Source organism: Phaethon lepturus, unplaced genomic scaffold (assembly GCF_000687285.1).
Source record: "Phaethon lepturus isolate BGI_N335 unplaced genomic scaffold, ASM68728v1 scaffold5411, whole genome shotgun sequence".
NCBI lineage: Eukaryota > Metazoa > Chordata > Aves > Phaethontiformes > Phaethontidae > Phaethon > Phaethon lepturus.
The window spans coordinates 9,534-35,863 of record NW_010516856.1 but is presented as its reverse complement, the minus strand read 5'-3'; the positions used below and the strand labels follow the sequence as shown (position 1 = coordinate 35,863).

General features: G+C 37.7%; 1 protein-coding gene across 1 annotated transcript; it reads left to right on the top strand.

The window, feature by feature from the left end:
* Positions 1-400: 400 nt before the first annotated feature.
* On the top strand, positions 401-26,330 carry TOLLIP (toll interacting protein). Its single transcript, XM_010296185.1, has 6 exons — positions 401-550; positions 8,714-8,863; positions 12,778-12,960; positions 14,417-14,569; positions 15,972-16,062; positions 25,829-26,330. The coding sequence occupies exons 1-6, from the start codon at positions 518-520 to the stop codon at positions 26,041-26,043; spliced, it is 825 nt and encodes a 274-aa protein (XP_010294487.1). The 5' UTR covers positions 401-517; the 3' UTR covers positions 26,044-26,330.

Below are 26,330 nucleotides of genomic sequence, written 5' to 3'. Positions count from 1 at the left end.
GAAAACCCAGCAGGGAGCGCTCCACGGCCTCCCACGCAAAACCTGTGCCCACTTCTCTGCGTGGGAGGGGGCAGTTTGCCCCAGGCCTGCCCCAAGATGTCGGCCCCGAGACCTCGCACAAACCGCGGCGCCCCCTAGCGACTGCAGCGTCCGCCGCAGCGCGCCGCTCCATTGCGGCGGCCGCAGAGCAGAAGGGCGCATGCGTAAAGTGACACCGCGCTTCCCGCTCCTTCCCATCCCAGTAGAACGATAGGCGCATGCGGAACAGGGAGGGGGTGCGCTGTGTACCCCGCTCCCTTCCCTTGGCGCATGCGCATGGCCCGGCTTTGGAAACCGCCAGAAGGGGCGGGGGAGGAATGCAGTGCTGCAGGCGCGCGCGGCGCTGGGGGCGGGGCTGGGGTCAGCTGATTCGGGAGCCTCTCGCTGAGTGACGGTTAGCGGCGGCTGTTGCAGCAGTAACGGTAGCGGCGGTGGTCTGGCGGGGCGGAAGGCAGGGTCTCGGCCCGGGAAAGGCGCTATGGCGACCACCGTCACTACTCAGCGGGGCCCGGTGAGTGCTGCCGGGTGAGGATCAGCCGCAGGGGCCTCTGAAGGTTGTCTCCTGTTAATTCTTGCGACTGTACCGCGTTGGGCTGGTGAGGCCTGGCTTGGACCCTTCTGGGTTTCGGCTTCTGTCCTTCTTCTCCTCCGCCCGGCTCCTGCCAGTGGGCCTCGGTGGGAGGGTGACTCACCTTTCTTGTCTCCCTGCCTCCCTCCCTTCCTTCCCCCGCTCGCGGCCCGTGGTAGAGAGGAGAGAAAAGACCTCTCCTCCAGTCTGTCGTGATACGGGGGTGGGGACGGGGAAAGAAAAGTCTGCCTCTTCTGGCTCTCCGCTTTGCGAAGAGGCTTTGGGAAAGGGGAGGGGAAAGTCCCTCCTATCTGTGTGTAGGGCTTGAAGAAGCTATTCTGCCCGTTCTTTGCCTAAGGGCCTTCCGCAGGAGGGAACGGCTTAAACTAAACCAGAGCTAAACCTCTTGGACCTTAAAGCAGAGTAGAGCTTTGTGTTTTTATGGTTGGGCTGGGCAGATTCAGGTAGCCGTCTCTGAAATTGCCACCTGAAAGCTGGAACGTGAAACGTGCTGAAAGTCGCATTCAATGGTAGTATGTAGGCGTGTGTGTTGGGAGGGAGGAACTGAGTAGTCTTAAAACCAATTTAACGATCTCCTGGGAGTTAGTGTTGATAGTTTATTGAGAGTGTGTTATTGTCTAGTTTTACCCTGGAATAATCTTACCTCACATCGGGATGTCCTACTTACGGTGTATAGCTGTGGTATAACATTAGCTCTCGATACGTGTGCTGTTCGTATCTGTTCCTCCTGTCTGGAAGGATCTGGTAGTAACTGACAATACAATTATTGCTCTGCGGGTGAAGTAAGATTTTCTTAAACAATCAATTTAAAATGCTGTATTTTATTTCCTAGAAACAACTACTTTTTTTGTAGTGTCTGTGCAGCCTTGTTGAAAAGCTGGAGTGACTTATTAAACTGCTAATCTTGAAAAACTGCATCACTGTCTGTTGTTACCTCATGACAGTAACATTATATGGCCATCAATTTCGTTCCTTTAAAATGCTTCATTTGTCTGGTCTTCCAGAATAGATTCTTTTTACAGTGGATTGTGATGATGGTTCTGTTGTTGGAATAAAAGTTTGAAGTGGAGAATTAAGATAAAAAGAGTGAATTAAGGTTTTTGTTCTCTGTTGATGGTATCATGAAAAGACAAGGACTGCTGTTCTGGTTCTGAAATCTGTGGTGAATTAGGTAGTCGCTATCCCCAAAGACTTGGTGTTTGAGAATTGATGATGTGATTGCACCCAAATAGAATTCTGACAATATGTAACAGGTTTTACTCAGAAAATACTATAAACATCTTTTTTTTCTTAGGTGTTCCTAACATTGTTGTGTATGTTTCTCTTCCTTGTCTTAAGCATTTTAGAGATTTGAATGTTTTCAAATTAAAAATAACTTATGCAATATTAAGCTGCCATTTACACAGCTGAGGATGCTGATAGGTACATTCCAGTCTTTCTCTCTAGTGCACAAGATAGAATACTACTTGTTTCTATATATACAACTGCATTACAAATGGATAGCCACTAAATGGTGCTAAAGGATCTGGAAACATTTTCTCTTTAGTGCTGCAGAGAAGAGTTCTGTCTCTTTCTGTTTGAGTAGGTGGGAAAATATTCAAGACTGTTTCATGCAGGTAAGAAAACAAAGAATGCTGCTATGGTCTTGCCAGTCTTGTTCTTATACTCATGCTTTCTAGTTTGTGGCAATGCTTATTTGGTGAGTAATTAAAACTTCTGCTTGCTGTTATTTCAGATGAAACGGGACTGGAATTCATCCTGTTTGCTACTGGTAAATATTCTGCTAGAATATAGATTTCTTTGGCTGTTTTCAGGATGTTATGGAATTAGCAACGTTTTGTGATACTTTGAAAACAAAACAGCTTTTGAAATCTAAACTATAGCTGAATATATAAGGGCTGCTAAATGATACGTTTTCCAAGTGAGAGGTATTAATGAAAAGTTTGACCAGGCTTCAGCTTAAGTCTGACAGACCAAAACCTTGTATTTGTGATTCCTTAGCTAGCCATGCACACACAAAATTAATCTCCGTGGTTATTCACCATGCTGGCAAATATGTCAGGTCCTCCAAAATTAGATCAAGTACTAAGCTAGGACTACTTAGATTTCTGCTTCTAATTTCCCTAATAAACCCTATTCTGATGATTGGAAAACTTATAATAGGCAGGCTATATTTATGATTACTTCTCTTTTCTTGTCCTAATACTGTCATTTAACTATGTAAGTCTTGTTGTCTCTGATTTTACTTCAAATTTTGTTCTGAGACTTTTCAAAAGTCTTTGGTATTGTTTTCTGAACAAAAGTGACAAAGAAGCAATTCCTGTTTGCATTGTCCAGTATTGATATATGTTATACTATCACATGACTGATTTTGAATACAAAGTCCCATCACCAAAATAATTGTGTTGATAATTCTGGATATAATTGAGTATTTTATTAGATATTTTGTTTCTTACTGGAATGTGGATATAGGTCGTGTTAAAAACCTGCTCTGTGAAGGTGGAAATTTCCTAAAGACACATGTTGTTGCAATCAATTTGGATTTCATTACATACTTAGCAGGAATTCAAATTACTGTTGTAGTGAAGAAGGGAATCTTTTTTTGATTGTAATCAATGGTTCATATTGATTTCTTATTCGGTAAAACCAAACTTTTTTTCTTTATTAACAGTTGTGCTTTTGCACTGTGGAATGTATTTTGCAGATAGTTTAAATGTTAATGTCTTAGATTTGTTTATTTAGTATTATTTTATTTATTTAATTTTGTTTATTGTTATTTAGATGTGCTGGGAAAATCCAGAGGCAATAGCTCGTGGTAAAATACTTCGTCAAGACTAGATATATGTGGTGTAATTGGGGGAAATGGAAAATGCTATTAAGGTGATGACTGTAGAATCATAAAGCCTTTATAGGTAGAGATATGGGAGCAATGGAAATGACAAAATAGATGTGAGATTTCTGTCAACAGGAAAAAAATAATAAGAACAGGAGAAGAAATGTCTGGTACCTTGCAGTCTATAACACTTTTTTTTTTTCATTTTGGTGACATTTAAAAAAACAAACCAACAAATGTAAAAAACCCCTCCAACCCCAAAACACCAAACAGCAAAAATCTGTAAATGTAATAAACTTAATTGCTGTTATATTCTTTTCTTTGTCCATCTCTAAATTGAAATTCTGAAGTAGAGCCTTTGACTACAATTCTACAGGAGTTCAGCTGGGGAGGTGTCATGCTATAATTTGCGTTCTATAGGCTCATCGAATAGTTCAGGGTAGAAGGGATGTCAGGAGGCCATGTAGTCTAACCTCTTGCTAAAAATGTCAATTTTTAATTCAGACCAGGTTGCTCAGGGCTTTGTCCATCAGGATCTTCAAAATCTCTAAGGTGAGAGTTTTTGCAATCTTCCTGGACAATTTCTTCCTATCTGTGGTTGTCCCTGTGGTGAATTTTTTTTCCTCTCCTTATTTCATGTCAAACCCTGCCCTGTTTCAGTTTGACAATTCATGTCTCCTTTCTTCTTGCCTTGCATCTCAGAAGAGAACCTGGCTCTGTTTTCTTAGTGACCTCCTCATAGATACTGGAAAGCTGCTAGGAGGTGCATCCTAAGTTTCTTCTGCTCTAAACAAATACTCAGCCTGTCCTCACAAGTCTTGTGCTACAGCCCTTTTCATGGGCCATCTTGAGGGATTTTTGCTGGGCTCACTCAAGTTTATCATTTTTCCTGTACTGCTGGGCCCCAAATGGGTTGCAGTATTCCAGATGTGGTATAATGAGTGCTGAGTAAAAGGAAACAATTGCTTTCCTCAGCCTACTGGCTGGGCTTTTGTTGATCCAGTGTAGTATGCTGTTAGGTTTCATTGTTGGGAGAGTGCTCTGCTCATTCATATTTAGCTTGCTCTCCACCAGGACCTGCACGTTTTTCTCTGTAGAGCTGCAGCCCTGCCAGTTGTTCTCTAGTCTGTACTGTTGCCAGGGATTTTTCTATCCAAAGTACAGGACTTTGTACTTGTTGAATTTCATGAGATTCCTGCCAGTCAGTTCTTCTGTGTCTCTGGTTGTTGGTCCTGTCCTCAAGTTAGTCTCAGTACAGACCTCTGAGAAACTTTGCTCTCAGCAGACCTCCAATGTCATTAACCACTGAGCTTCAACTTCTGAGCTCAGTGACCCAGACAGTTTTTCATCCATTCAATGGTTCACCCATTTGGATTCTAATGACCCAGCTTTGATACCTACTGCTCTCTCCTTACTGACAGATTCTAGTAATTTTATTGTAGAAGGCAGTTTTTTTGTTTTAAAAAGCTTATCAGGCTTTTTTTTTTTAACCCTTGGTAAAGGCTGGCTACTTCTGGTCCCTAGTTTTACGTTTATGTGTCTAGAATGGCTTCCAGAAGGACTTGATATATGAATTTCTTTGCAACTGAAATGAAACTGAACTGCCTGTTGTTCCTTGGGTCATTCCTCTTGAAAACTTGGTATGACATTTGTCTTTCTCCAGTTCAGGGCACTTCCTCTAATCTCCATGACCTTTCAAAGATGATGCGAGACTAACCTTGCAAAAGTGTCAGCTAGCTCCTTTAGGACCTATGGATGCATCCATGTCTGGTCTGAATTTTTTGTTTACTGTGCAAAACATAGCATAATAGTTAAAAATTCTCTGTCATTCACTCACTTATACTTTCTTAAAAACAGTAAAACCATTTAAAGGAGAATGGCTACAACTTTGAGTAGCTAGGTGATTAAAGCTCTTTCATATTGAACTTCTCTGTAACCTAGTATGGGAGTTTCTTGCTAATTGCTAGTGTGGAAGCCTTAGTTATGGTTCCCTGAATGTATCATGTCTTGGTGTATGATTCCATAAGTGAGGGCATTTGTGGTTGTCCTTGGCTCTGCTTTCCCTTTCTTTCCTGTGTGTAGGCACCAATACTCACACGATTGGTTGGCAAGGTAAGAGTCTTGATGACTTCCACTCCTCTTCTGTTACCTCCAATCCTTGTTTCATTTTCTTCTGACTAGCCCCCTGCACTAGTGTACTTTACAATTTCCTTGGCACCATTGAATGTTGCACAAGAAATGGGGGTGAGAATGAGACAGCCCAGTCCTAAATAGCTCAAATAGCTGTAGAATATCACACTGCCTTCAATTTGAAGAAGTTGAGATGCAGTTTTTTTATACCTGCAGCGTTTCACTTTGAAGATCCTCAAAACTAGCTCTTAGGTGATTTTAGCAGATAGGAAGGGCAATATTATTCTGTTCCTAGATATAAAATATTTTTATATGCAGTGCTGCCAGTGAAGTTTATTAGGAAGTAATTAACAAGGCAGGCTTATTTTTATGAATGCCTGCTCAACATTTGTCTTCTGAATTGTAGTTCTATCATAGCACTGTCATATTGTTGTCTTGCTTGAAAAGAGAGTTCTAGTAAAATTCAAATGTTAAATGGAATTTTTTGTTCTCCAGTTAATGGCAGAATGGGGTTGAATTTCACATTCTTCCTTAAATATTGTTATAGTAGAGAAGTACATTTATTGTTAAGTGCGTGTTGAGTAGGATCAGTGATACAAGCTTGTCACTTATGTTGTCCTTGCTTTAAAAACAAACTGCAGTTGAACTCTGGTTATGTAACTTTGTATTTTTGATTCAGGTTTGGAGGTGGCAATTACGGGCCTGCTTTTAAATGCTTTGAGGAGGACATAAATTAGCGTATTTTCTTTACAGATAAAAAGATTGCACACTACTCATTTGTCTCTATCAATGTGGAATCAACTGATAATTACCATAAGAACTTCCAGAGTAGTGTATCTTCCTCAATAAGCATCTCTCTTAGATATTTTACTCAATATATCACCAGGATTTGCATACGAGATCTCAGAGCAGAATATTTAAGATGGCAGCATATGCATCTCCTGTTCCCCACTCTTCCTTTTGGAGGGGTTTACCAGTCGGATCTTTTGATAATTTAGTTACACTAGCTGTTTTTGGTTTCTGTGTATGTCTGCTCTGCAATTCCAGGATAATAATGTAGCTTTGTTTGAGATTAACTGAATGACCTAAAGTCAGCTTTAGAAGCTTTAAGAAAACTTTGGTCTCCCTTACACATTTTGTTTGTCCCTTTTGGACTTCGGTACAGAGACTAGTTTGTATGTTTTATTTTGGAACTGTATTTGGATGACTTAAAATTTTAAAAGTGAAAGATATCATTAGGCTTCTCACTTGTTTTGAGTGAATTAAGCTTTCCAATGCCCATGTTAAGACAGCTGAGACAAAATATACTATCCTGTTTTCTGAGAAGTTGACAGAGGGAGCTTGCACATGTGAGAATGTAATTTCAGGGCCGCAGCCACCGCTTCTGACTGTGAGAAATCTTTGATGTCTATTCTTTGAGATGCTAACAATACCAGATTTGAAAATTCCTGAAGGTCAAGGGTTGGAGGGACCTGCTGTGTTGTAAATGCCATTGCCTTGCTAATTCTGGTGCCATTTCAAATCTTTCCGAAATTGATTATTTTTTATTTTAAAATTAACTCCTTTTTTTATAGCATGTATTCTAATGAGAAGGCTGTTACAAGACCCTGTCTAATTTCCAGCCTAACGTAAATATGTTTTCTTTTAATATTAGCACTACCTTTTAGCATAGTCTTCTCCCTCTTTGCCCCCATTTTTCTCCCTGCTTTTTAAAGCTTAAGCCTCTAAGAGGATCTTAAGTGTCAAACTTTAAGATGCTTGTAAGCAAAACTGATTTCCTCTTTTGCCTCCCCCCAAACAGCCTAGCAGCTGGCATTCAGTACTTCCTACTTAGTTTTTTGATAAACTTCCTTTCTGGCATGTAACACCTACTGTTGCCAGGATCCTGAGGCTCTCAGGCAGAAATTGCAGCTCTTGCCAAATCCTATTTTGTATGACTTTTGCTATCTCCAAGATGCAACCTTGGCATGTAAGTGCTGTCTGCTCTTCAAAAGCTATGTCCTAGAGGCCTGTTAACTTCTCAAAGTATGTTCTGTAGGCATGCATCTGTCATATATACAATTGAGTAATTTGGCCTGAGATAGTAACATAAGAAATTGAATTGTCTTTTGTGTTGATGTGGTGGACAGTTCTGTAATAAATATGTAAGCAACTCTACAGGCAACAGAAATAACTGCAGCTTAATTACGAATTTTCTATGCCACTTTATGTGCTGTTTAAAATTTATTATTATATTATGATTGTTACTTTTATGTGATGATCTCTCTAAATATGTTATTGATAATGTTCACTGAGCATTTGAAACCTAGAAAAAACCTGAGTTGTTGAATTTACAGTAATAGAAATGACAAGTAATAGGTAGAAACTTTCCCTTCTCTTACCATAAAGCTAACAGAAGGTACATGGTAACCGCTGATTCATATCAGCACCTGTGAAGGAGTTCCTCTAAGATTTTTCCACTTTGCATTTTTCATCATGGTTCTTTCTTGTGATAGACCAGATCTTGAATTTCTCCATTAATGTTTTGCATATTGTGGGATTTTGTCCCCAAATTGTCCCTAAAGGTAGTTGCAGGCCGGCCATGTTTAACATTGGAAAAACATTAGGGCATCTTTGTTATGGTGAAGAATTCTTGGTTGTGTTAAAGGATTTGGTTCATAGGAAACATCTTTATGGTCTATCTTGAAGGTGACTGCAAAAGTGACCCTTTCAAATGAAGGCAGGGTGGTGCTATGTCTTGTCACAGGAATGACTGGATGCAACATGAATGATGAATAAGTGAAAGAGCTGGCTGCCATCAGATGTCATGTGAATGGGATGTAAAACTTGGTAGCTCTGACTGTTGTGTGGACTATTTAAATGTTTAGTTGCAGAACAGCATTGGCTCTGTATGTCCTACTTTTTTCAGAGGCTTATGTTGGAAACGTGTTTTTGAAAGGGAGTATGAGAATATTCTCTCCATGAGTTGGCAGTTTCGTCATTTAATTAGTTCTTTGTTCATGCTGTCAAAACTAGATTCTCCTGAATGTTTTTGCTAAGCTGTTCTTTGATTTATTTATTCTCTCTTCCATTGTGAAAGTGGAAGACTTAAGTTTTTGAAGTTTTCTTTTCTTTTCTTCAAGGTATACGTTGGTGAACTTCCTCAAGATTTTCTTCGCATTACCCCAACCCAACAGCAACAGCAAATCCAGCTGGATGCCCAAGCAGCTCAGCAGCTACAGTATGGAGGACCAATGGGTACGGTGGGCAGACTCAGCATTACTGTAGTACAGGTATAAATTCTACCATCTTTGTACATTTAAGTAATTGTAATTAATGCAATTAATCTTTTTTGATCAGTGGCCACAAAAAGGTTTTGTGTTGGAATTTGAGTGACTAAATTACTTGTATACAGGGAGTGAGTAATTTTAAAAGTTTTTGTAGCTTCATGTTTCTGTACATCAGCATTTTTTCCCATTTCATAGCTGCATGGTGCAGCAATTTCCTGTAAGCCTTGTTATTATAGCACATAATCAAATAAACTCACTTTTTTTTACAGTGAACAGGTTTCTCTGAAAACTTCTGTTAAGAACGCTTCCTGTAGAAATGCTTAATATTGGAAGACATTGCCAAGTTTGAGAATATTGTAGGGAACTGCAGTTGCCTTACATATTTTTCCTTAAGTGACTGCTCTGTTCCATCCCTGTTTCCTCTAATGCATTTGCTGGTTTTTCCTAGTGCTTTTTGCAGGCATTCTAATCACAAGTCCAGTCCTGCTTCTTTGTTTTGTGCTTCCCCTTTTCCTTTGTTACCCTTTCTTTTAACTCTTGGCAGTACTGTATTACTGCATTCATTGTCTATAAGATTTCAGGTTTTAAAACTTGTCTGTCAACACAATTCTGTTTATCTACATTAGCATAGCAGATGTCCTTCATATTAACTTAAGACACCTATCTATTTACAAGTGCTGTTTTCAGGTCATTCTCTGGGAAAAATACCAGAGAGGTATTTAGCCTCAGATTTATTACCAAGCCTGGAATAGTACATGTTTGGCTACAGCTTCCATGGTGAGGTCCTTATTGGGGAGTAAACCTATATAGAAGGTCTCAGGAAAAGAGGCATTGATCCTTTACTGGTCAGTTTGTTCCTTCACAGCCAATATCTTTCCTCTGAAAACTGGGAGTAATACTTTTTCAAAGTTTATTACTTTTAAGGTCTAGACACTTGCACCCATTCCTTGCACTCAGTTGCAGCCCTCTTTCTAGTTCTGAGGAGTTTCCCAGTCTGTGTTCAGAGTGTGTAAGATTGGAAGCTTCTTCTGCAACTTTGAACAGAGAAAAATGTTACCACTTTCAGAGCATAGTGGAAGAACCTTTAGTGTAACTTTTTTCCAGAGCTAGGAATAGATGATTCAGGTTAACCCTCAGACCTATAAGAAAACAAAACATTTATCAAACAACATGTCATGTCTGTCTTAACTCTCTAGCAGTTTCTAGCAACTTGTATGCTCCTCCATAGGTTGTTCATCTTTGGCTATTTGCTTGGACAGCTTAAAGTGCTGTTTGTCACGAGATGTTGATTCAATCAGTACAGATGGTAGAGGTTCCTGGAGCAGATAAGGGGGCAGACAGTACAGTGTTCAAGAACGAGTTTTGCATCTCTCTTTGAGTGGCTACATACAGAAACATCTAGATTCCTGTTTGGATAGGTGAACTGATGGAGATGATACTGGTCTTTATCTGGTTCAATCCTCACTTATTTTTAGGTGCTTGTGCAGACAAGAAAAAAATACTTACCTTGCTTGAAGAATAAAACCTAATGGCTGTTTTTGATGCCATGCTTGTAACTAACCACTTGTTATAGAATCATGATGGCTGAGGTTAGAGGGGACCTCTGGCACTTATTTTGTCCAAGCCTTATCCAACCTCTACTCTCCCCAGGCCAGTCTCTTAATCTAGGTATAAAGAGGATGTTATATACAAGGAAAGGCTGAGAGAGCTGGGGAACAGCCTTGGGGGGAATCTTAGCAATGAGTAGTCCCTGCCATCAGGTATTTATGACGATGGCTAGGCTCTTTCCAGTGCTATTAGAGGAAAGACCAGAGGCGCGGAGAGCACAAATTGAAAAACAGCAAAATCTATTTAAATATATGAAAAACATTTTTACTGTGAGAGTTGTCAAACATCAGAACAGGTTGCCCAAAGGGATTGCGGATCTTCTATTCATGGAGACACTCGAAACTTGCCTGAGCATTTTACCCTGCTTTGAGTGGGGAACTTGGACTAGCCAATCTCTAGGGGTCCCATCCAACATCATTGGAAATCCTTAATTGTGTTAGTGGCCATTTGCTGGACTCGTTCAGAAGACATGGCTGTGTCTTCTACTGGGCAGCTCAGAACTAAAGAGGACAGTACTCAAGATACGGTCTCCCCGGTGCTGAGTAGAAGGGATTCTCTTATTATGCTTTTCCTAATGCAGCCCAGGATGCTGTCTGTTGTCGATGCTGTCTGTTGTCTTTGCTGCAAAGGTGCATTGCTGGCTTATTTCCAACTTGGTGTCCACCAAGACCCTCAGGTCCTTCCCTGCAAAGCTGCTCTCCAACCAGTTGGCCCGCAGCCTATAGTGGTGCATGTGGGCAGAATGTTGCATTTTCATTTGTTGAAATTTGAGATTCCTGTCTGCACACTTCTTCAGCCTGTCAAGGTCCTTCTGAATGGCAATACAACCCTATGGTGACCCAGGGGATAGTGTTCTATACCTGTCTGAGAGTTTATGCAAGAATGCTGTGGGAATCTTGGCTGTGTATTGAGGCATGTGGGATTCTGCATAGGAGACTTACCATGACATAGTTGAACTGTGGAACATGAAAAGCTGGTTGAAGTCATTTGTATTTAATTATGTGTTGACAAAGTATATAGAGCAGCATGCCTTAATTCTGTTACTAATACACTGGTGGAAGATCAGAAAATGTTTTTGGGAAGGTGATTTACTGCTTTTTTTTCCTTGCAGATATATAGGAATGGTGGTGAGTTTGTCTAAGCACAGTTGGTTGTGCCCTTTTAAATTACTAGACAGACAATTTATATGCTCTGACTTCCTTTGATGAAGTTTTATGGTAAACTGCTTAATTTCAGGGCTTCAGAGTCTAGAGAGCACATAATTTAGGTGCCAATTTTCCTACTTTATTTGTTAAGCCCACATTTACAAGGAACAGTTTGAGACATTTCTCACCAGCTCTAATGTATGAGTTACTGAACCAGCATATGCCCTGAAGGAGAAAAGGGCTTTCCAGGCCAGAGCTGAAGCCATTGTGACTAAATCTTATACAAATCTCAACTGTTCCATTTCTTTAAATGTCCTGTATGTGGGAGTCATCCTAGACACCATATTTTGTCACTTGTCTTTCTAGGAAAACAACTATAGACTGCTTAGTCCTGGTCAGACAAACAGCATGTCCAAAAAGTCTGATTTCTACTTTGGCATAGCTATGCAACAGTCCTCAGTGTTGTGTTCAGGACTTTCATCAACTTGTTTTGTTCTATTCCTCTAACATTACACGAAAATTAAGTTGGATTCTTTTGATTCTGTACAGCATCTGTTTTTATAGTAACATAGAACTCAAGTTGCCCACTGAATTAAGTAATATCAAATGCACACACTGAATTAAGTGATTTTTTTTAAATTGTTTTTTTTCTCTCAATTGAACTGCTTTTGCAGTTTGTGCTTTTGTATTGTGTGATATTCTTGAAGCTACTGGATTTCAGTATTTCATCCTTTAAAAGTACATCAGTGAAAGAGGGCAGGCTACCTATCACATTAAGTTTGTGATTGTTGATTGGAGAACAGATACCTAGGCAAAAATTGAACTTACTACTATTTCCTTGTAATCATGTACCTTTTTGGTTTGGTATGAAGTAACTTATTTTAGCTATGGTGAAGATCTGTATTTTCTACAACAGACAGGTTAAAAGGAGAATCCCTGTTCAAGTTCTCCCAGACATTTAACAGCGTCATTGGCTATTCTGTGTTTTAATATGAATGCTGTTTTTCTTTTTTTTTCCTTCCTGTCTACCTCATAATTGAATCTAGTTCTTTGTTGAATATATCTGATTCTCTCTTTGTGAACTAATAGTAATTAACTTATCAAGTTCATGTAAATATATTAATGTAATGTATTATACACTTATAGGCTTTCTTTTCTTTCCAGGCAAAATTAGCAAAGAACTATGGAATGACCCGCATGGATCCATATTGTCGAATACGGCTGGGATATGCTGTGTATGAAACTCCAACAGCACATAACGGAGCCAAGAACCCCCGCTGGAACAAAGTTATTCAGTGCACTGTTCCACCGGGTGTGGACTCTTTTTATCTAGAGATATTTGATGAGGTCAGAACTACTATATATTCTCAGCCCTGCTCCCCACCCCCACCCCCCATTTGGACTGAGGTTTGGGTAGAACCTTGCAAAAGAGGGTTGAGTTACCAAGGGCTGTTCCTTCGCTGTGCTTTCTGGGAGATGACAAAAATTTTTCAGAATCCCAGGAGCAGCAATGCATACTAAGGCTTCACTCTTCCCCAAGAATGGGAGAGCTGTTACTTTTCTTTTGGTAGCTGATAAGGGGCATTAGCAAGATTCTCTGCGAAGGGATGGAAGCAAAAATATCTGAGTGGTGTTTAAGCTCCTCTTCACTATCAAAATGCCCTGCAGTCTTATATTCTGTACTGTCCCTGTTAAAAATAGCTTGTTTATACAATGCTGTTTACTCAGAAATTCTTAAGTGTTAATCTAACCCAGGAGGAACTTGGAAGGTTTCCTAAGCTCGGAAATGCTGAGAACAAAACGGTCAAATACAGACTGTGTGTAGTCAGCAGGGTTTATTAGCAGAAATGTAGCTTAATCTATACTTACCTGAATTTTGTTCCAGGTGGGCTTGTAGGCACCTGTCTGTGCTTTACTTAGGACACAGTGGTAATAAATACCTAACCTTTGAACAATTTAATTTTCTTAGAGATTGAATGGGTCTGATTAACAGCTCTGGTAGGTGATCTGCTCACAAAGCTTTTCTAGAAGAATACTATCTTGAATTCTAGTATGTTGTTCCTGTTGGCAGCAGGGAATATGTGCCTGCATCTCAGTTGTTCCAGATCAGGATATTGACTTTGACTTAGCACAAACATACCTTCTGGAGCAATTTAAACTAAGAGTCTACAACTGAGGCTAAAGTCTGTGGTTTGCCTTTTTTTGAGGCCTCTCTTACTGTGTGCAGTAAACTTCAATGCTGCACCAGCTGTGTGGTCATTACACAAGTGGGGCTTTGGGATGCTATTTCATGGCCTTAGTTGATTGGTTGAAGTGTCTGTTTCATTGCTGCAACAGGGCTGGCAGATCAGTACTTGCATCTGCTCTTGAATTACTGAAGTTCACAGCCTGTTATAGCAGTGTAAACAGAAGCTGTTTACATTCATTTAATGGCCTCTGATATGATATGATGTTGCTAGATTCACACAAACTGTGTTGATATTAGTATGTTGTATTTCTAGAAGCATTCTGCTTCAAATTTTCAATTTCTTCTTATTAATTATCTGCAGTCAATCTATAATCCCACTTCAGGCATCATTCATCCTTGTTAGAAAGGAGATGGCTGAAATATTTACTGACACTTTAGTAATTTCAAAAGGAATAGCTTAAAAATAAAATTGGCAAAATGAAATAGCATAAAACTGAAGGAAGTGTGAGTCAAGAATAATTTTAAGGTGGTTTTGTGTGTGTGTGTGTGTGTGGTTTTTTTTTTTTTTTCCTCCAGGACAATTAACTTGTTAATATTTTTTTAATCCTATTCCAGCGGGCCTTTTCAATGGATGACCGCATTGCTTGGACACACATTACAATTCCTGAGTCTCTGAAACAAGGAAATGTGGAGGATGAATGGTATAGCCTGAGTGGGAGGCAGGGTGATGACAAGGAAGGAATGATTAATCTGGTTATGTCGTACACGGTAAGCCAAGTTTGGGGTTAGAGGGAGAAAGGAGAGAAGCTTCTTGGGTAGTGGGAAGGAGATATTTTAGTTTGAGGTAGAAGTAGTTCCATTGTACCTTACTGGGTGTTTATGTGTGTTAGCATTTAAAATAATTGTGGTTTAACTTTAGGAATAGCAGTCAAAAATATTAGTTAAGGCAGTAGATACTTTTTGGTGAGGTGGTAAATGCGTATTTATTTATCTGGGTTTGCAATTACAGAACTTAAGTTTATTCCTGTGCTAAAAAGGATAAATTATATATAAAAAAGAAATCCTCAGTCAAGTGGTCCATTGTCATTTCTAATTTAATAATAATAATTATTTAAAAGAAGCTTCATGGAATCTAACAAGTTATTTTTTTCCCCCAAAATCTTTAGAAAGTCATGTCAATTTAAAAGCAAAATTAATAGAAACTCTTCTCTGTTCTAGGTCTTTCTGGTTAGTTTGAATGATCTTCCTGATTACTTTGTTTTTTACTTCCATTCTTGTTCAATTGGTGCTCCTAGTCATGAACTGACTTACATTGGTCCATGTAACAGCTCATAGACTATTCTGTCATCTGTCACTTTTGTCTTAAGTAGCTGTTCCATAGCATGTGTAGCGTGTGCAGTCCTGAATGCTTCCTACTACGCTTGTACATGATCAAAAGTTCCAAGCTGCTTTTGAGTGCACAACTGGGAACAGATGTTCCTTGCTGTTTGAAATTCACATTCTGCCCCACAATTGAACAGTTGTTACGTTATTCCTAGAAGAAATGAGTTCGTAATTAACCTTTAAAACTGTCTGCCCATGAATGTACTGTACATAGAATCTGACCTTTTAATATTTTCTAGGACCAAACTGAACAGGAATTGAGGTAGTAAAAGGGAATGGAGTTAAATTGATATTTTGTTTAAAGTACTGGTTTACCTCTAAGGTAATTAATTTGAAGTAAAATTTGCTTCTAGAAGCTGTATACTTTGTTTAATAAAATTCAGGTTTGCTTTAAGTTTTCATTTATGATGAATATGTTGTATATTCATTTCACAAGAATAAGGTGTAAAAGCTGATTAAACCCATATTTTAAAATAATTTGCTTCAGTAACAAAATTTCTGTGGCAAAATTGATCAAACTGTTGCAAAAGGCTAGTTTAACATGATACGTTTATATTGATTTACAGGTAAATTAATTGTCACTTAAGGATGGTAGTTCACTTAATTTGCCACACATTTTGCTTGATATAGATTAGCACCACTTAGTCATATTGTAATATTGAACATGGGACATGGATTTGCAATGTGACAGATTTTTTGCAAATACTTTTAATTGTTTTAATTGCTGGTTTATTTTTTTCTATTTCTTGAGTAGTTCTAATCTGTTTGTTGTGCTTTTTGCATCAAGTCTTTGCCAGCTGCCATGATGATGCAGCCCCAGCCAGTGGTCCTGATGCCCACTGTATATCAGCAAGGAGTTGGATATGTGCCTATAGCAGGTATGTTTTCCTCTACTTGAAGACTCTTAAAACTTCCAGATGAAGGGTTTTGCAGAAATAACTACCAAATTTCTTGTGATTTTTGGAATGTAAAGGAAAGAATAAATGATTTTGTGTGTGACCACTTTTCCCATGATACATTTTTGGGAGAGGAAGAGCAAGCAAATTAAATTTAGATCTGCTTTCGGTCTTGTATCCTGTTCAAGGGAGCTGCAAGAGTTTGATGAAATGGATTAAAATGAGTGTCAAGTTGGAACAAGTAGCTTGAATGCTTCTCTTTTTGAGTGTTTATTTTAGACTTATGTCAGGTCACTGAATAAATATCTATCAGGCTGCACTCTTAATATAACGTGTGCTTATTTAAATGGTGGCAATCCATGTGTGAAACTGTTCAGACTTCAGAAAGTGCACCAAATGACTTGTGCTGTCAGAATTGCAGCTTAAATAGCCTGTAAAGGGATTGACTCTTCTGTGGTCCTTGAAGATGCTTTGTTGGAAACTTGTGACACAGTATGTGAAGTGGGTAGCACAGTGAATAAAAATGTTAGAGAGTGCTGGGATAGTTATACAAATATATCAAGAAGAGCTAAAGCATGTATTGTCAGTTCTTTTAGTTTGTGCAAACTAAGTTTTGGACTTATATAGAAAGATTTGTTAACTTCAGTTTTGTAGTTTTTCTGTCGAGGATGAAAAGTTTAAAGTATGAAAATAAGTTTGAATTTGCCCTACTTGGATAAGTGATAAGTAAAGCTCAGTTGGGTTTTTTGTGTGTTTCACTTAGAGCTCTTAAAAGCTCCTGTTTGTTGTATGACCATTTATTCAGCAGTATGTGTACCTTTTAGGGAAAATAAGATATAAATTTACATATTTTGAATTTATTTGCATACAGTGTGTGAATGAGTGATAGAGTGTGTGGGACATAATTGCAGTGCTAAGGGCTAACACAGATAAATGTATTTTTTTTTAAGACTCAATTCCTGATTGAATTTAAAATTTCATTCTCTGTAAAAACAAACCTCCTCTGCAGAAGACTCTGCATGTAGCTTAAAGACTTATACCTCCTGTTTAATTTTCATAGAATTAAGTTAGAGCAAAACGTGGAGAAGTTTGGTTACATACTTTGTTCCCTGATGAAAACATGCAGTTTTCTTCATTTCAAGTGCTTTTATTTCTATAGCTTAATTCTCAGGATTTAAGTCTTGCTTGCTTTGCCAACGAACTAGTTTCAACTTGTGTGTGCGTCCTGAAGTGTGATTCTATTGTGGTACACGAGACTTCTGTGTAGCTTTTTTGTATTTGAATTAGATGTCATGTCTCTTTTTGCTTGTAGGTTCACTGCATCCCTATATACTGAAGCAGTTAGTGAACATCAAACATAGTTTTCTTGTGTATGGTTAAAGGAAAAACAATAGCTGGGGTGCTTACATATAGCTATGTAATGGAAGGTTGCTACAGAATTTCTTAAACAGATCAAAATGAATATATTCATAGTGCAAAATTACTGTGCCCATCAGAGTACAAACAGTAGAAATGAAGAGACTAGTTTCAGGTATAATTGAAACTAGACATAGAACCGAACAGATAAAACTCATAGTAGACCTTCAAAGTTGAAAAACAAGCACAATGGTGTATCTTCATGTTCAGATATTGGTGTTCTGTAGATTTTGTATTTATCTTGCAAGTACTTTCAGTAATACTTATTAAATCTACTTGGACAAGCGAAGAAATAACTAATATTTAGCAAGTGATAGTAATACCTGACAGCATATAAGAATTTGGCTTTATGTAACAATATTATTGATCTGTATGTTGGAGCATTGCCCTTCTGCAAAGATCCATCATGTTTAATTACTGCTATGATAATCTTCTTGATTAAAAATTTTTCCTGATTGTCTATTTAAAGCATTGTGAAGTCCCATCCCTTGATTTGAACTTTTGTTTTGTTCTGGGAAAGCTTGAATGCACTTCCTTGACTTTATAAATGCCAAACGTACTGCAAGCCATCTTAGATGTATTTAGATTTTTATATTTTTGATTTTTTTTTTTGATATTACTGTGCTTTGTGTTTGGTGTTCTAGAATTTCTGTGTGCACCATCAAAATTTTTCAAAGCACTGTGAGTTTTAAAGCTTTTGCTTATTCACCCACTCATAGTAATTAGATGGATGGCTTAGTTTAGACTTTGAAATTGACTTGACTTCAGAATATTTCTGTTGTTTCATACATTTAATTGTATGGCTTAAAGTAATTTCAAATTATAAAGGAACCAATAGTGCATCTTGGAAGGCATAGAGTGTTCAGAATGTTTTCTATATATTAAACTAGATGCTCCTCCTGGATTCTGTAAACTCTTTCAGAAAGGTGCGTGCAAACTGCTGGTTATCCCTGCCCAGCTGAATTGATTGTATCTTCTGGGGAAACTTGTTGGTATAATTTCTTTGGAATGCTGTAGAGGGTTTTGTCTTTTTGAGACTCTTTCAAGAATGGCAATGGCAGGACATCAGTATGCTCCACAGGAATATGTTTACCTTCTTCGCATCTTCTTAGTTAAGGTTTTTTCACCTATCCATTTAAATGAGTGTAGTCAATAAGCAAGTTCTGTTTGTTTCCTTCTGAAGAGTGGAAGAGCAGCACTGAATAGTGTTTTAATCTGAAATGGAGGAGACTCTACTGTTGGGCAAGACTGTTATATTCTAAGTCTTATCTATGATGGAAATACAATGGGTGGACTAAAATGCTTATCCAGGCAATTTAACAGTTGTTAATAGTCCAAAATAATTGTGCTTTAGAGATGGTGTTAAGTCAAATACAGCTGTTACAAAGGCCAAGCTGTTTTTTCCGTAACAGAAAATCTCTGTTCAAAACTTAGCATATGTAAGTAACCTTCTAATTAAGGTCGAAGCAATTAATTCCTCGCACATGTGTGTGTAGCATGCAAACTGGGCTAAATGGTTGTAGCAAGCAGTTGGTTGTCACTGTGCTAAGCAGATGAAGCTTGAAATGCCAACACAAGTAATGCTTTTTCCCCCACATTTGATGGTACATGTTACAGAACTCTGATGAAATCAGAAATGGCCATAGAATATTCTTGCACCATGTTAATTAATTTCAAAAGTTTTAAATAAAACCTGCTGACAGTAGTGCTAGTTGCTACAAACTGTAGTTGCCATAGATGATATCTATGGATTGGGTTTAGGAAAATTTGAACTGGTCAGTACTGTTGCTCTTCTAAAAGTTGAGTTTACCATTTCTTCCCATTTCTTTTTCTAAAAGAATTAAAGAATTAAAAACTTTAAATTAAACTGTAGAATTGTGGTATACTGGTTGCTTACAGTCTAAGCTGATCATCTGGATAGTGTATCAAAGACAGTAAGCTAAAAAAAAGTAGTATTCATGGGATAAATACAAAATCTATTTGTTCTTAACTTATAAACACCTATGTGAAAAGTAGATTAAAAACATATGTGTTTCAGGGCTCTGTCAGAGTCCAGAATATAATTTTTCATTGAGACAAAGTTGTGTGTAGATGTACATTTTACTCCTTCAGGTGTCTGTATTGTTTCACTGGTTGGCTTGTGATGTTACTGGTATTTTTTCAGATGTGGATGTATTTTGTCCTTTGTAGGCTATAAAATGCAAACCTTGCTGCAAACACCTGTTGGCTTACTTATTTTGAAAACATTTCCTCTAATTGTTACTTCTGTAAAAACACATTTATGAAACTTGTTCAGACTGCTGAAGCAAATTAGTTGTGAGACTGAAGCAGCATTTAGTTTTTGATATTAGGTAGTTTAGTTTTTACCCAATTGCATCAGTTTATCCAACTTTCACCTTCAGAAGCAAAACGGTTCACTTCCTTTTAAAAATAGATTAATATTTCTTTCCCATGTCTTATTCCTTTTCCCTTGCCCCTTCATTTTCACCTATCTTTAGGGCTTGAGTACTTTGCTCTGGGTAAGTTTCCAAGCTCTTTTCTCACTCCCATTGTCATTGACTCAAGTTTTTGCATGAACTTATCTGAACAGCTTTATTTGTTACAGCAGACTGTTTCACAAGGTATTGCCACTTGGGTGTCACAATAGAACAATTTAATGTGTCTCCTGGAAATGGTTAAAGCCCCTCTAACCTGTTGGAGAGTCTTTAAAGGCATCCACTCAGCTTCAAGCTATAATGATTAAAGTAATTGGTGGTAGTGGTGTTGATGGCTAAAGTGTGATCTTAATATTTTTCTGAAACTGTTGTATGTCAGTGAGCATAGGTGATAGTATAGTTTCCTAGAAGAGAAACTTCAATCTTGCAGTTATTTTGCTACTGCAAGGTATGGGGAGAAGCAGATAACGTCATGACTTTTTGGAAACTTGAAATTAAAGAACTCAGTTCCGCAATGACATTGAGAAGACAGCCTGCCAGTTGCCTTCTGTTAATCTTCAAATAAGACTTTTTTCAAAAAGATAAAACTTTTTTCATCAGTGTGTCTTTCATGCACATCTGTTTTGGATCCACATCAAATTGAGCATCAGACTTGAACTCTAAAGGCAAATTACTATAAATCAATTTCCATCAATTTAGACTCATTTTACTATGACACCTTTGATTTTGAATTGTGCAAAGATATTGTGACATCCCTAACTTTGATAAAAGCGTTGGTCTTCAATCAAGTATGTTCAGAAAATTCTATGATTCTGTGAGATGAAATGTCATTTCTTTATGTTCTGAATTTCAGAAAGATGCTGTAAATAAAACTGATGTGGTTGTAGCGTATTTGGCTTATTCAGAGCAGTGGCATTGCAGAATTTTTTTGTGGGTCCATACACTTCACTTTGCTAGTAGCTTGCAAAGAAGCAACACTTTAAAAAAAAAAAAAATTGAGATGATGGCTTGCATATTTTAGCACTGAATTTTTTTCAGAAGCAAATACCATTAAGACCTGTTGGCATATTTTTAAAAAGATGATACTGATTTCTTTCTTCAAATGAAAGAATTTGTGCTGAGAAGGTTCCAGAGTTTGCTCTGAAAGGGTCTGTGCATGGGATGGAATAATGATGAGTCAAGAAATTAAACATAGGGCACTTGACTGAACAAGAAAATAAAGTGTGTAATGCCTTGTGTGCAGTTAGAAGAAGTTTACCCTGTGAAGGCCGCTTTGCTGCTTCCCTTGCTGCTCATAGCAATTGACTTGCTATTGTACATACTCTTTTCATCTATTGGAATGTCACTGCTTATGCCAGCATGTTTGTCGTGGCCATTTCACTGGATTGGAAAACAGTGCTTCATTCTTCTGATTTATAACACTTACCTAATATCTGAGAGCAACACAGGAGTGTGCAATTCCATTTATAGTGGATTCTTATGTGGTTTAGTTTCAGTTTTCACCTGTTAGTGAAATGAGGTGCTTAATATGTAAAGCAGCTTTTTACTGAACATTGATAACTTTGAAGTTTATTGTAACTTTTTCTAATAACTGCATGTATATGTTTATATTTGCTAAATTTTAGTGCGTAGTTCTTTACATTTATGCTTAAGTCTTGCTTACTATTTTGTAAATCAGAAATGGATGCTTTTAGTCTGAGTGCAGAACAAAGCATGAAACCAAGGTACTCTTTAAATTGGTATTTGCATAGCTTGAATGCTGAGTTTCATGAAAAGTAAATGTGTCATGATAATACTTATTAAAAATCACTGTGATACTAAATTCTATTTGTATACAGTGTAGTTGTAGACAGCATTAACTGTAGAACTGTAAGAGCCCAGAAAATGGATTTTGAAAATCATTAGTGAAAAACAATACTAATAAGAAATTTCTTGTCTCTAAAATTGAATATTTATATTGATAATACTTCTTGAATACTGTGTGCAGATGTCTGGCTTCATAATTATCTTGTTTTGATGAAAACAGCAAAAAACCCTGTGTGCTGGTCTTGTTTTTTGGACACAAACTTTATTGGTGAGCTGAAGAATGCTGTGGTAGTCGGAGTGTCATGTTTCATTTGAATTAATATTTTAAACTGACCTCTTATATGGACAGTTCCTACACAACTTAGGCTGATAGTTGGGTAATCTTAGGGTGCTGATGACTTACTGAAGAATATTAGAAAGCTTATGTTAGAAGTAAGACGTTAACTTCTGTTGCTCTGTTCTTTTAGGCACCTTGCAACTTTATTTTTTTGAGGCCATAAATCTTTGTTCACCTCTTGTAAATGCCTAGATTGTTTGTAGGAAGCACGAGGAATGAGTTGAGGCTTGTTGAAGCTATAGAAGAGGCAATCTGAAATGCTGCTGGATATGATTATTGGGTAAAGTGTGTTTGCAGTGTTGGTGAGGACTGCATAGTGGTTTGCCACCAGGGTGCACACATGGTCTGATTTGCCAGATGTTCAAACAGCTAGTGCCAGACACAATTCTGGGGGCCATGGTCTAAATGGCATAAGAAGCTCTAGAGCTAAAGCTTAGGTTGTTGCAGCATCCTTCGTAGTGGTGCGATGCAAATGGCTTGGCAGCGACATGGTTCCAGTGTGTAGGTAATAAATTTATGGTGAGAGGGACATTTCTTTAGGTTCCCAGCATGAACCTTTTCAAATAGATGCAGCCTGTACATTAAACTTAAAGCATCTATGTTCCTTTTTTGCTTCTAGTTAAACTTCAGATGATTACAAGGGGAAATTTAAAATAAAAATTGGAGAACGTTGATAAATTTGGAGGTGCTTACTATTCAGTAATGCATCCCTTCTGATAGGACAGAAGTCCAAGTAAATGAAAGAAATAGCAAAGAATACATTAGGTAAAATCTCGGTTGCAATGCACACAGTCAGACTATATTTAGTTACAGTACCTTGTCAGCCAGAGATGATGTAAGTTAAGATCAGTTTAGCTGATCCAACCTTGAATGTGAATTTTAATATAGCATTTTTAAGGCTGATAGAAAAATGATAATCACAGAGATGCTAAAATATTTGTGCAAGTTAGAGTGAGCATAGACATTTCTGATTCAATAGTTACAGGTTAGAGAAAATCTTGAAGAGACAAGGTAAGTACTGAAATTGCTCTTTACTCTGTTTTTTTTCTTTTGGAGGTGTTAATTCTGACTAGAAGTAGTATAATATAGTTGCAATATGTTTGATCACTTCAGTACTTTAGTCATTATGCTAAGAGAGTCATGAGGTTGCAGAGGCACACTTTAAAATTATGTTGATTGTAGATCTGCTTTATGTTATTATGCTTTTGAGTAGTTAGAATTCAATAAAAGAGAAGCAGCTTTTGATATATTCCTGAGTAATATATGAAACCTAGTTCAAAAAGTACCTTATTTTGAAGATGTTTAATAGTGGTGATGCAAATAGTTCATCCTTTGTTTAACTTAAGGAGAAGTAATTAAGGTCAGAGAAAGAAAACTACACAGGTGAAATAAAAACTGTAAAAAAAAAAAAGGCGCTTTTGGAGAATCCTAAAAAGTCTCTGCAATAAAGCAGTAAAGTAGGTTTCTACCAACAATTGATAGGTCTGCCTAAATGAGGGAATGTGAGAGTTAAATTATATATTAAATCTAAACTGCTAGTAAGGCTGGCTAACAGCTTTTGAAGAACAAATGTATAAGGACTTGAGAACTATTTGTTTTAAAGAAGCAGAGAACCTAGAATCATTTAGGTAATTGACTATAAAGATATAAGTATATAAGGGAGGACAAAAAAACCCCCGAGTTGGAATGTGAGACCATAATAGGTGGAGGAAGAAAGTGTTTGGGTTTGTTCTTCTTAGGAAGGAAGGCTTTTTTTATGGAGAAGGAGCCTCAGATGATAATTTTAGAGTTTAACTCTAATTGTTAAGATCAGTATTTTGGATTTTTTTTTTTACCAAATGCAATATGTAACCTATTGTTTAATTACTCTTGCTTTCAGAGGACTGGAGAATAGCAAACTGAGTTTTTTTTTTTTTAAAAACAGTTCTGAAATAGCTGTTTTCCCCATTGCATAAACTCATTAAAACCTATGGAGATTAGAACAAGGTAATTTAAAACAAACTACTAACTGAGTAAACTTTAGAAGGAGGTGACATGGTTATGTAGGAAAAGCTCATACCTTAGAAATTATAGGTGTATGAGTATGTGGGAAAGAATGATGTGGTCTGTGTATATCGCCTTGTCAGCTGCATTTTGAAAATGTTCGTTGCTAAGGACTCTTCCTGTCATATGATATTCTGATACAATAAAGGTCCTGTTGTGGTTAAATAGCTATTTTGAAAAGGTGATGAACAGATAAAAATAAGTGATGAGTCATCCCCTAATGGCAGAAGGCCTTTGGTGAGGTGCATCACATTTTTTAAAAACTAATCAAGGGAACGGGACTAATAGCCAATTTGTCAAAACAAACTCTCAACAGTTTTCTAAGTCTCGTTGCAGAAGGATCTCATTAGAGTAAGTGGGAAATAAAATCACATATTAGGGCTGGTGTTAGGGTATTGTGTGTAAAGAAAAATCTTAACCAATATATATTTGGTGATGATTTCTTGATTGGTCATTACTACACATAAAGATATTTGAACTACTGTGGACTGTTCTATGAAAATACCAGGTGAATAGTATTTGAAACTGTGGATAGAATGCTTGAAAGCAAATAGAGAACAAATACAAAAGCTTTATCATGCTGCTGTATGAAGCAGTACCATGTTTACATCTAGATGCAGGTAGTTCTCCTTGCCCTAGTATAGAAACAATACAGCAGAATGGAAAAGTAACAAACAAAGGTGTGGGACTAAGATAATCAGGGGTCTGGAACTACTTAAAGAAGAAATGAAATATGCCATTTTCAGAAACAGTAACAAAAGACTCTGGGTGTGTACTATACCTGGTTTCAGTTTTATAAAACAAATAGTAGTTTTTTTTAGCAATGGATCCATGCTTAATTAATGATAGCAGTTGTTAAGTGATGAAAAGGGACTTTGAGTAATTCATTTTAATAGGAATTAGAAAACTAATTTTCTAAAACTGTCTTTGTAAACTGACAGTACTTTAATTTTACACAGACATACAAGAAATTCATGAAAAATACCAGATGAATTTTGTCTTCTGGTGGAAGAACAGGGAAAAGCAGTGTGTACCCCTATAGGCATAAGAGTAATTGCGCTTTTGCTGTTTTGTGACTTTGCAGGCTGAAATGGATGGAACTTTAACCAGGGGAAAAACATTTGCTTAAAATTTACTTATGAGTGTGGTCCAGTTTCCTAGTGGACCTAAGTACTTTGCATTCCTTTGAATGCAATGGAGGTTGCATTCAATGAGTTTCTAAATATCACTTATGTATGTTGCTGATGTAAAACCATCTTTTTGATCACAACATAAATACACTAGGAACTAAAATATGACGGGTGTCTTGTTTTTGGAGTTTAGAGCAGGGGAGAAAAAAACACCCCCACCTTTCTGTGGTGGGCTTAGTGTTTGGTTAGTGATTTATGTGTAAACCTGGGTAATGCAATTCGTACCTAATTTTGTGCTGTACTTGTTGCCATACTGCAGTTTACCACTTATGGAACATAACTTGGGCAGAGAGCCTGTTCCAGAAAATTGTATGCTGATTGCAACAGTCTAGGTATAATTTCTGCAATCTTTTTTTTTTCCTAGAGTACAGGTTAAAAAAAAAAAATGCTGAAGTTGGTGGATTGGGGCGAGTCAAGCCACTTTCTTCAAAATCATATGCTTTTTTCTTTTTCTTTTTTTCCCCTCCCCTCACTCATGTGTGTTTTGTTTTTTTTCCCTTGTTCTGTTTTTTTGCCTGCAGGGATGCCTGCGGTCTGTAATCCAGGTATGGTACCAGTGGCAATACCACCTCCTGCGGTCAACCCTCAGCACCTGTGTAATGAAGAGGACCTGAAATCTATCCAGGACATGTTTCCCAACATGGACAGGGAAGTAATCCGCTCAGTGCTGGAAGCTCAGAGAGGGAACAAGGATGCAGCTATCAACTCCTTGCTTCAAATGGCTGAAGAATCATAGATCCCCACTTCCTGCATAGTCCCCATCCTTGACGCCACTTATTTTTACTTGCCAAGCCAGGGATTTAGCTAGAGGAAGAATTTCCGAACAGCTTTCTGTTAGTGCATCCTGTGTGAAAGATTATACCCCTTTTCTCCTTGGACATTTGGATCTTTTTCACTTTCTTTCTCAGTCTGTACATACTCAGTTTAGCTTATGTCCTACAATATATCATTGAAGCATCTTTACTATCAGCTGTGCCCTGTGTGGCTATATTCTGATGGGGTGGCGAGTAATGCTGCTTTTTT